Source organism: Orbicella franksi, chromosome 15, assembly GCF_964199315.1.
Source record: "Orbicella franksi chromosome 15, jaOrbFran1.1, whole genome shotgun sequence".
Lineage (NCBI taxonomy): Eukaryota > Metazoa > Cnidaria > Anthozoa > Scleractinia > Merulinidae > Orbicella > Orbicella franksi.
The window spans coordinates 29,186-40,000 of record NC_138159.1 but is presented as its reverse complement, the minus strand read 5'-3'; the positions used below and the strand labels follow the sequence as shown (position 1 = coordinate 40,000).

The 10,815-nt window shown below is 38.5% G+C and overlaps 1 protein-coding gene and 1 pseudogene across 6 annotated transcripts; one reads left to right on the top strand and one right to left on the bottom strand.

Annotated features, from left to right (window-relative positions):
• Window positions 1-6: 6 nt before the first annotated feature.
• Window positions 7-2,096, bottom strand: LOC145470420 (uncharacterized; annotated as a pseudogene).
• An 898-nt stretch (window positions 2,097-2,994) lies between these two features.
• On the top strand, window positions 2,995-10,720 carry LOC145469365 (nucleolar transcription factor 1-like). 6 transcript variants are annotated; one of them, XM_081453059.1, is made up of 5 exons: window positions 2,995-3,808; window positions 4,902-4,958; window positions 6,797-6,851; window positions 8,267-8,324; window positions 10,511-10,720. In XM_081453059.1, the coding sequence occupies exons 1-4, from the start codon at window positions 3,063-3,065 to the stop codon at window positions 8,279-8,281; spliced, it is 873 nt and encodes a 290-aa protein (XP_081309185.1). In that variant the 5' UTR covers window positions 2,995-3,062; the 3' UTR covers window positions 8,282-8,324; window positions 10,511-10,720. The 6 variants fall into 6 exon arrangements, with proteins under 6 accessions (XP_081309185.1, XP_081309186.1, XP_081309187.1 ...); XM_081453065.1 differs by lacking the exon at window positions 8,267-8,324 and having other exon boundaries at window positions 3,011-3,808; XM_081453060.1 differs by lacking the exons at window positions 6,797-6,851; window positions 8,267-8,324 and having other exon boundaries at window positions 2,998-3,800.
• The last annotated feature ends 95 nt before the right edge of the window (window positions 10,721-10,815 follow it).

Here is a 10,815-nt window from a genome sequence, read left to right as displayed (position 1 = left end):
GAGCGACCTAAATGATCTTTCAACAGAGCTCCAGGCCACACTCTTTGGCCACTAAAGAAGAAAAAAGGAGATAGCCCGGCTCTAGGCAACCCAATCCCAAAGAGTGTCCATTTACTCGAAAAAGCAACCCCTGATGATGACAATGATGGAGAAGGAGACTACAGTGAGCAAGGAACTAAATCATACCGAGAAAACATGGTGGTTCTGAAGGGTGAGTTCAACCTTATTCCAGGTCACCCCTAAAAGGTACCAAAATTTCATTTTGTGAACATGGCACAAATTCATTTTCACCCCTAACAGGCACCAATAATTCAAACAATATAGTCAATGGCATAACAAATACATCTGTAATTGCCATCATTTTACAGATCAATAACCTTCAGTTCCAAAAAGGTACCGGAACAACTCAAGTGGCAGTCATTTTGGGTTTAGCACCCTAGACGGTACCAATCCACAAATTTTACTCCCAAAAAAGTACAATGAGCAGTCTCATCATATTTATGAGAAGTCCCCCTGGGGTTCCAGACATAAATTGTCAGCAATGAGTATCTTTATGTTACTATGAACGGATTACTAATCACTTGCAACCATTCGATTGCGTACAAAGTCAAGTGCTTGTTGATACAAGTCAATCCCATAGAAATTTGATTCTTGCAATGGACCTAGTACATGTTGAAGCTGCTCGAGGGCATCTTGGGTTATATCAAGGGCTACATCATCAACATTAACAGAAGAAAGACTGTCATCACTAGGGTGAGGGGCCTGTGAATCATAACCATACCATTCCAGGTCATCGTTGCTGACTGCTGACTCTGCTACTGTACATCTGCAACTGCATTAAGGTCACAATTCCGGTGGTCAATCATTCCGTTGCTCCAGATTCTCATAGGTGTCCAGTTCCTCTCTGTTCTAATTGGATGAAGATTCCAAGCTGATGTAAAGCTTTCAAGAGCTCTGTTTATTCTTGGCAGAAAAATGAATTGAAGAACAAACAAATGAATATCATTATTTCTATCAAGAATGCCAGCTTCTTCCATAGATTGGAAGGTATAATAGAACATGTGGGTCACAGCACGGAAAACATCTCTCCAGAGCCGTTCAACACGCTGATTCTGTGTTGAAGTTCCAGCAATGTAGATTCCTCTATTGGTTCCTCTGACGTCTTCCATCAGGACCCACACAAGCACATTTTCACCACCATAATCAGTGCGGACTCGTGATGGTCACTCGTAATTCTGTGTCGCTGATAAGAAAACTTCTCTGACTGTCTCACTTCTGTTGTTTGTTGAGCACTTTAAGAAAAAGATAAGACGAGAGAAACCGTCTATCCCCCCGTAGATGACAAACCCCCACAATACCAAGCTGTGATGGCCATCGATGTGCCATAAGCTATTTGGACCAGGTACTGAATAGGTGCGCCTGGAGACCACCACTGCCCAACAAATTCTGGAGTTCTCTGGATCAACACGAGCAATGCTTGCTCTTATTCTATCACGCTGCACCCGTAAGCTGAGTGAGCGAAGGTGCCCTGACATCAACGAATACCCAACCAAGTTTCCGTGTGTCCTCATGAACTGCCTCACTGTGTTATCCAGCTGCTCATCGGATAAAGGGGAAAACCCTGTAACTTCCTGCAGTCCATCCTCAGCAACACGCCACTGCAAAGTCCAATGTGATACTAGAAGTATTCTAGTTATTTCAGTCCAGCAAAGGCCCAGTGATCGAAGATTGAGCAGAACGTCTTCTGGTACATCAAGCCTCAGTCGACCTCTGTCTCCATTTCTTTCCACTTTCGGACCGACAAGTGAATACAGAGCGAGATGGGAGCACGTCGAAGAGTTGCTACCGATCCACTGCCTAAGCAACTGGTGAACGTTTCTGACAATTTCCTACATTACCATTCTGGTCTCTGAGAGAAATGGTAATATGGTTTGGAGCGCCTGTATAACATACTCCAGCCTTATCTGGACTGCTTCCCGACAGTCAGAATCACTTGTTTCCCATAAGGCTTCACGTTCATCAAAGAGGTCAACTGCAGCTCCAAAGAAGAGTTGCCAATTCGATGGTTCGGATCGTTCACCTACGGCAGCCCAGAAAGGTCACCTACCATTTTTATTTTTTTAATGTTTGTTTTAATTTTTGTTTTCATTTTCGTTTTTTTGTTTTTTTTTTAAATTTCTGTTTCCGTTTTTGTTTTTTGTCTTTTAATTTTTGTTTTCGTTTTTGTTTTGTTAATTTTTGTGTTTGTGTTTGTTTTTAATTTTTGTTTTTGTTTTTCATTGTCATCTTTTTTTCTGGTCAAAAAAAAAAAGAAATAAAAACGCAAACAAAAATTAAAAACAAAAACAAAAATTAACAAAACAAAAACGAAAATAAAAATTAAAAAACAAAAGCGGAAACAAAAACATGGCCGTAGAGTTTATAGTAACCGATGCGTGACTACACTTGACGGCCAAAAGATCACACAACGCTCATGTCATGGATACTGCGAGCAAAGCATGATGGTCTACACTCACTGATTTTGTTTTGGCCTTTTGCAATTTTGTTTTCGTTTTTGTTTTTGTTTTTATTTTTGTTTCCGTGTTTGTTTTTTTGTTTTTTGTTTTTCTTTTTTTGTTAATTTTTGTTTGCGTTTTTATTTCGTTTTTTTGAACAGAAAAAAAAGATGACAATGAAAAACAAAAACAAAACAAAAACAAAAATTTAAGAAACAAAAATTAAAACCAAAAACAAACACAAAAATTAACAAAACAAAAACAAAAACAAAAATTAAAACCAAAAACAAACACAAAAATTAACAAAACAAAAACGAAAACAAAAATTGAAAAACAAAAAACAAAAACGGAAACAAAAATTAAAAAAACAAAAATTAAAAGACAAAAATCAAAAACGGAAACAAAAAGTAAGAAAACAAAAAATGTACATGAAAACAAAAATTAAAACGAACATTAAAAAAATAAAAATGGTAGGTGGCCCTTCTGGGCTGCCGTAGTCAATCAGTACTTCGCGCACCGTTGAGCCTGGAACCGAACATCAGCGACCGCGTCAGGTCCGCGTCTAAAATGGCGGCTCTTATTGGTGAAAACGTGGTCGAAGAAACGAAGGCAAAAGCTAAAGTTTGGACGCAAGATCAGGAGCTGACGCTATTGCAAAATATGGAAAATCACTTGCAAAGTACTGAAAGAGTGAGAGATATTTACGTTAAGGACATCGTGTGGAGTAAAATTGCGTTTGAAGACTTTGACGAACATGATGTCCATAAACGTTGGAATGCCTTAACCTCCAAGATTCGTAAAATGAGAACAGCAAAAGAGATTTTAGATGATGCTAAAATAAAGGTGGCTGACAAGGAGGATGACGTGAAGTCCAGGAAAAGGAAAAGAGACGACAAAGATCCCGCTTTCCCGAGAACGCCGCTCACCTCTTACCTCATCTTTTGTGCGGAGAAGCGGCCTCGTTTAGCTCAGAAATACACAGACCTCGGCAGTAAAGAACTGATGAAAAAATTAGCCAAGAAATGGCAAAAGCTCAGTGACCAGAAGAAACAAAAATATCAGGATATTTACTGGGAAAATAGGAAGAAATATGATCACGACATCACACAGTATTTTATTGAGCACTATCCAGATGAAAGGCCACCGAAAACAGCTTTTGAGCTCTGGTCTGAGAGCAAGGAAAAAGAGATGAAGAAAGATCGTCCGGATATGTCTCAGAAGAAGTTAAATAAGAAAGTAAAGAAATATTGGGAGAAACTAGAAGAGAGCAAAAAAGAAAAATGGGAACAGAAAGCAAAGCGTGAGGTAACAAGGTATATTAAAAAAATGAAAAAGAAGGTATAAGATTTTTAAAAAAAGTGAAAGGAGGGTATCCGCTGGTTTCACTACCTGTCGAGTCCAGAACGTCTGACTTCGCTACGTGTTCACTAGCCACAACTTCCAGCTCACTGCCTATTTAGTTTGCATTGTTTATTATCAATAAAACTAAAACTTAGTGAAACAAAAATAAAATGTATAGACCTAAGACTTCACACACATGGATTATTCCTCTTTCTCTCATCCACTGCCAAGCCAAACTCGGTTAGCTGAGGTAGCAAACTTGACCTGTGGATAGCGAACATGTAGCAAACTCAAACCTTGCAAACTTGGCAGGTAGCAAAACCTGTGTAAATCAATAGAAGGAAGAGATGACTAAATGTCACCAAAGGCTGTCCAGGTTTTGCATACATTCCAGGTGATATTGTGATTTTGGGAAAATACACAAAAATTGCTCTATTGAAATGGTATGTTTTGAAATGATCTTAATAATTTTGACTTATCTTTTGTCTGTCTTGTCTTAATTTAATGTTTCTTTATTCCTGGAGCCAGTTTAAAGCCATTTAGGAGACTTATGCTTTCTGGGATTTTGCTCCCTAATCTGGCTTTAGGAACAGTGAAATGTTAATATTATGCTGTAAATTATGTCAGACATACAGCAAGTCACATCTGGAGAAACTCTTTTTGAAATATATAGCATTTAGGGCAATTTTTGTGAATTTTCATACATTGTCTAAAATGGCTGATCTGAACACAGGGGGCCCACACAAGCGGCGTGTCTGTTTGTATGTTAGAAATATAAAGAAATGTATGGGAATATTGAAGATTCTTAATATCATAAACTTATATCAAGTAATGTCTATGTTAAAGCCCGAGATAAACTTCAACCTATCTCAGTTGTTGTGTATTGTTGTTTCTGCAGTTCAAAATGGCGAATTTGAGCGATTTGGTGGATTTTGTGCTGTTTGCTCCACACTGATTGGATGATGCTAAACAATGCATCCAATCAGTATGGAACAAACAGTGTGATGGTTGCTCCTTGGCACACAAAATCCCAGCTGCTGCTAACTCATAACATTGATCCTTTAGATCTTACCCCTTTCATCAATCTCACTCCCAGAGGTCACAGTCATTTTGGTTTGGAAGGTGAGCCAGCATTAATTACAGCAAATACTCTTTGCACACATGTCCAGAAACTGGAAACAGTGAAACTGGGACCAGGATTTTCTGACTTTGGTTTTTGATTTTGCCCAGAGTGTTGAGTATTTGGCCACTGCTGAGTGAGAACATGCAGGCTTTGAGGATGAGATTGGTCTTTCATTGGATTGTTCATACAAGCAGATCTCTATACCCAGTGGTGACAGAGCTCCCTATGCTATGGCAAAAACTTGAAATTCAGAAACAGAAAATCCAGGTTCCATTCATCCTCAGAGGCCCAGGTAGTTAGTTGGGGCAGAAGGAAATAAATCAGGCAAAAATTGAAGCTTCAAAGGTTTACAAGTAAGGTGAGAACTTGTGAACCTTCAACACTTCAATGTTTATCTGAACCATTTCCTCCCACCCCAGCTAACTGCCCCTGGGTTTCCAAGGATGTGTTCAAGTTTGATTGGACTGATGTATTCAACTTTGATAGTGTTTTCTCAACATTTGTAGGGAGAGCAACCAGCTAATGTTGGCTTATCCTAGTGGGTTCTCTAAGACCAAAACATTTAAAGGAATGTATCAAGCTTAATTGAAATTTCCCGAGGGTTGGGGGTTCTTGGAAAAATCCTTCCCATGGGGAAGGTTATGGATAGTTTCTGGAACTACACATTGTGTGAATGATGCATCATTAATAGTATATATTTAGTTATCTATTTATATGTTCATTTATTTATTTATTTATTTATTTGATATTTATTTATTTATTTATTTATTGATATATCGCACGATGAGACATGGGACTTTAAAATTATATTTTGCGGTATCATTATTCAGTACTCGCTTTGAGTCAAAAGCTTCAAAGCCAAAACAAACCAAAAAAGAAACAAGAAGCTCAGCAATCTTTAAACTGGGCCTGGCTGCTTGGCCACCAAACAAACCACTTTTTGCATGGAAGTCATGGCATGACACCGCAAAATCCAAGCGAGTTTAAACATAAAATCCAAACCTTAATGCGAGATATGGCCAGCCATAGAAGGGGCCAAACACTCGGTAAGGATATTTGCTATTATATGGCAAGGTGGGCTTGAGGAAAATCCGAGCGAATAGATTGGTTCACAGTAGCATGCGCACTACGAACATTATTTTGCATTTCTAAGTGATGTGTTGCTAAGCAACGGCTTTGCTGAAAGTTGATTTATGACTTGAAACAAGAACAATCCAAGTGAACAATCCAAGACGGAAAGTTTGTAGCGGCCATAGAATCGATCTTGTAGCAATGAAATGTTTTTCTTTTTATGGTACCCGTTACATTTTTTCCTGTCACCTCCCCAGTAAGTAAACATTTGCGTATCTCATAAAAACCATTTTTGGTATGTTTTTAATAACAAAATCGTTGCAACAGCACTTTTAGCTTCTCTGACAGTCTTCCTTTGTTTCAACTAAAATACAGTCTAAATATCTTTTGCTCACACCCAAAAACTAATTCACCAGCCAGTAAGAATAGGGATAGCTGAACCCACTCACCACCATTCTCGTCCTTAGACTTTACTTTAGTATAGGGTAGAAAAATTCAGTTGAACTAGCTCTGGTATAGACTAGGGGTTCCAGGGTCCAAGCGGCGCATCCCCACCCAGAAATTCCCAAAGTACCTCCCCCGGGGGCCGCACTCCTTTTGGTCAGGAGCGCGACCTCTGGGGACGAGAATAGAGTAATGGAGTAAGGGCCTGGGAACAAGGATACTTCCCACGATCCTCTTGTAATGATAGAACGCTTTTAAAAGTATAAAGGATGCGAACGATCACAACGGAGTTTGCAAACTCAACAGTTATTATGACTTACAGTGGGAAGAGCCACCAAAATTGCCGTTCGAGAGACAAATATACTGCTACGGTCAAGGTAAGAAGTACAAATCTTATTTGGTTTGAAGAGATCAGGGTTTTACTAAGGTACTAAACAGTCCGACTCGGCGAGGATGTTCTCTGACTAATTACTGTACCGTAGTGGAAATCTCGATTTGTCGGATATCCAGGGAAAGAAAGCTGTTCTAATAGTGAGATTCCATAAACTGGGGGTAAAGCAGTTTCGAAAAATCTAGGGGTCTTCACAGCGGTCGTACAAGAATTCTTACAGAAAGCTATCACATGAAACGAAAATTATTATCCATTGGGCTAATCAATGCAAACTAAATGAAACGATTAATCTCGATTTTGCCCCAAAATCAAACGAAATCGATCGAACACATTTTGTTTTTGTGAGTTCGATTTCCGAAATCGATACCCTGTGAGACAGGACAGACAGAGATTCCCTTTTGAGTTCTCTTTCACGAAATCAAAGTGAACTTCACCTCTCAGTTCTTTCTCGTCTCGCATCGAGCAGAAAGAGAATTTTGCTCGAGTTTTGTTTGGAGCTCAAAATAGAGAGTGTAATTAAGCTGAACTTAAATATGGTCTCATAGAAATGCTAACTTATTATGCTATGCTCAAGTTAACAAATTAAAGTGAGTGCTCACAAGAAGTAATTAATCTAATAAGCAGGGGGAGAGCTGGTGCTTGCTACTGGGGCTGGGGAAAGTGAGAGTATAATTGGCTATGATATTTTACTTGCAGCATGTTGAAAATCACTGTGAAACTACTGAAGATAATTAAACATACTGTCAGGAACACAACTTACAGTAAAGCATTATTAAGATTTTGCCTCATCATGCAAATTACATGGATTGCAAAACTTTTGATGGCATCAAAAATGGCTGAATCTGACTAGGGTGCTTTGATGGTGAACATGCTAAGTTTGTTGTTGGCCCTTGCCTTGCACCAAGGATTTTCCTCCTGGTACTCTGGTTTTCCTCTCTCCACAAAAACCAGCACTCCAAATTCCAATTCAACCAGGAAAGAGGACCCATTTGAAAACCAGCTAAGGCTCATGTGGCTTTAAGCTTCCTCTCTTAAAATATTGTAATCTATTTATTTGTTTATTTGATGCATCAGTCAATTCCAGCAGTGCCCATCACCCCCCCCCCCCCCCCCGGGCTAACCCCCGGGCATTAACATTTTTTTTTAAATAAATGGGCAAATTCCCCGGGGTGGGGACATATAAGCTGACTAAATGCCCCAGGGTGGGGGCAAAGAAAGAGGGCAAATGCCTGGCCCCCGGGATCATCGCCTTCTAACACCTCTGTAGTTTTTTTTATTAATCAGTGAATAAAACGTTCAACTGTTCAGTATTTTAATGCAATGGTAAGACTTCAAGGACAACAGTTATGTTTTAGCTGATTCTGATTATATTTTATATTTCTTTATATTTGTTGTTAACAGTTTGCTAGAGGATAGCTGGGATCACGTCAGACGTGCCCTCAGCCGCGAGTGATGATAGGTGCCTGTTTTCGCAGGCTACTTTTTCTGTAAAGAATCAACACATTTTAAACGACGATGCATTGCATTTTAAGCTCGCAAGATCTGTCTTGAAGATCGCCTCATTTGAATTCGCAAACCTTAAATATTTTAACTCCACTTTCATGAATCTAAAAAATGCTAGGCTAGTTTTGAATGTGAAATGCAAAATAGTCGTGTTCACATCAGTGATTGTTTTGTGATAAACAAAATATAGTTCACCTTGTCGCTTATATTTATATGCTTACAAGTAATGAAGAAATATCTAAAATTGAGAAAACACACCTTTAAAACATCTACAAGTTTCTCTAGTCCCTGATGGACAAGTCATTGTTTGACAAATGCCTCGTCTTTCCCGATGAACTCATCCATGGCACTTTCGAAAACGTGTGTGTCAAATGCCCGGGGGTCGCCCTGGGGTATGCATATGCCCAGCCCCCGGGCCACGATAAAATTGTAGATGCCCCACCCCTGGGACTGACAATGCGAGCAAATGCCCTGCGGTTGCCGGGGGGGGGGGGGCACTGCTGGAATTGACTGATGCATTATTTAATTGGCTCAAAAACGTTTTGTCACAAGGCCTACAATCCTTGCAGTGAGCAGTCTAATAGGTACAAACAACTAAAGGTTTTCTTTATCTTTTATTGTGCTTTATTGAATTCATACATCTTCTTTTTCCATTTAGTGAAATTGTTCCAAGGAATGAATACATATATTTGCCAACTCTCTGTCTCCTACTGTATGTGTCACCATATCTCCCAGATAAAAGTGGCTAATTAGCTCTTCTGTATTATAAGGCTAAAATCAAGCCCTAACGTTTCCTAAAATCCAGAAAAGAAAACTTATTTAACAATTATTTATAGTATTTCAAGGCCATATAATGATTATTATGGTTTCTGACAGCATTTTTGTTCACCAGAGATTTTTTCCTTCATAAGATCAACCGCAACAAAAGTTATGTGGGGACTGGGGCAATTTATGTATGACTACAACATTATTACTGTACATTTTTCTGTTTTTAGTGTAAACATGACCCCATAAGCACACCTATTGCTTTAAACTAAATCATGCATAAATAAAGGATTGTTGTTGTTGTTAGTGAGGGTGGGGGATAGGGTCACTTAATGAAAAAGAGAAAGTCTCCACTCCAGATTTCAGGTCTCCTGAGTCGAGGTTAGCATCTATCACTATGGGAATCAGGTGCTTATTTGTGAATCAAATATCCCTGTCAGCCAGGAAGGCGACCATTTGTATGCCTTTTGAATAGTATGTTGTATGTACTAGCTGCTAATCGCTCTGAAACAGATGTTAAGTCCTGCTTGTCCTGCATGTAAGCTTTTGCAGGATACTTTTGTTGACCATGGATATTGACAGATAACCTTAGGTTGTTAGACGCAATATACCTCTTAACACTAACAAACTTGTACCATGGTTAAGTACATATGTGTACAATGTAACTGCACTTCAGTAAATCAAAACCTTGTTAAATGCTCAATTGTAATAATAAAACATGGTATTACTAATCAGTACATAATTATTTTCTATTTCAATCCCCTCCTAATGTAAAATGCAGCTGTCATATTTCAATGCATGTATGCTCCTCTACTTTCTTTGAACATCCACTGATAGCACGCAGGGAACTTGTTAATTCCAGTAGTGTGATGACTACAACATCTTCACCCTTAAAACTTGACATGGTGTTATGTAATTTAACAGTATAAGTTAATGTTCAGTCTTCTCCCTGTATTTTGTCACAAATAATATATACAAAGACATACACTAAGAAGTATTCAAAATGATGATTTGAATGTTGGCTGCATGTTGCAAATGTAATGGCTCTGTTTGCAGATCATGCTTGAATGTAATGCTTTAGACACATTATTAACTTGTGTATCAAAACAACCAATTGCATGCTGAAGTAGTGAATTTCTCCCTCTATTGCTGGATGAACAAAGCTGTGTTTCAAAGGTGAAGGTTTTGTCCACAATTATGCTGAAGCATTACCTAATCCTTCCTCTCCTCTACCTGGTAATGACCTTTAAATATCAATCCATTACCAGCCATAGTTACATTACAGTTACATGTACATGTGGGGTATTTTGCAGTTTGGGCTCAAAGTAATTACTATTATAATGTAGTTGTCTTCAATTATTTTTCATTTATATGCAGGTAATTCCAGCAGCATCATGTACAGAAGAACACTGAGTTTCATTAGTCACCATATCACCACAAGATAAGCCAAGAACAGTGAAACTTTTATCAAGCAGTCACCCCATGGGACCTGCTCTTGAATCTCAAGACTAATAGTAGAGGTGTCCATTGAATTCATGTTACTTAATGTTAAAAAGGTTTAGAATTCACTGACTGAAAGGCTGTGTGTGTCTGCTTTTTTAAAAATTCAGGTTTTAAATTACTGTGAATATCAAACACTTAAAACTACATAAATTTAAGATGCATCTAATATTATTTTCTTA

What these genes read in the sequence shown, in the direction of transcription:
- LOC145469365 (XM_081453065.1), top strand. Translation starts at nt 3,063, where the DNA reads ATGGCGGCTCTTATTGGTGAAAACGTGGTCGAAGAAACGAAGGCAAAA. An exon ending in GCAAAGCGTGAGGTAACAAG is followed by an intron (nt 3,809 to 4,901) that starts GTATATTAAAAA and finishes TTGATCCTTTAG; the next exon opens with ATCTTACCCCTTTCATCAAT. An exon ending in AATATACTGCTACGGTCAAG is followed by an intron (nt 6,852 to 10,510) that starts GTAAGAAGTACA and finishes ATTTATATGCAG; the next exon opens with GTAATTCCAGCAGCATCATG.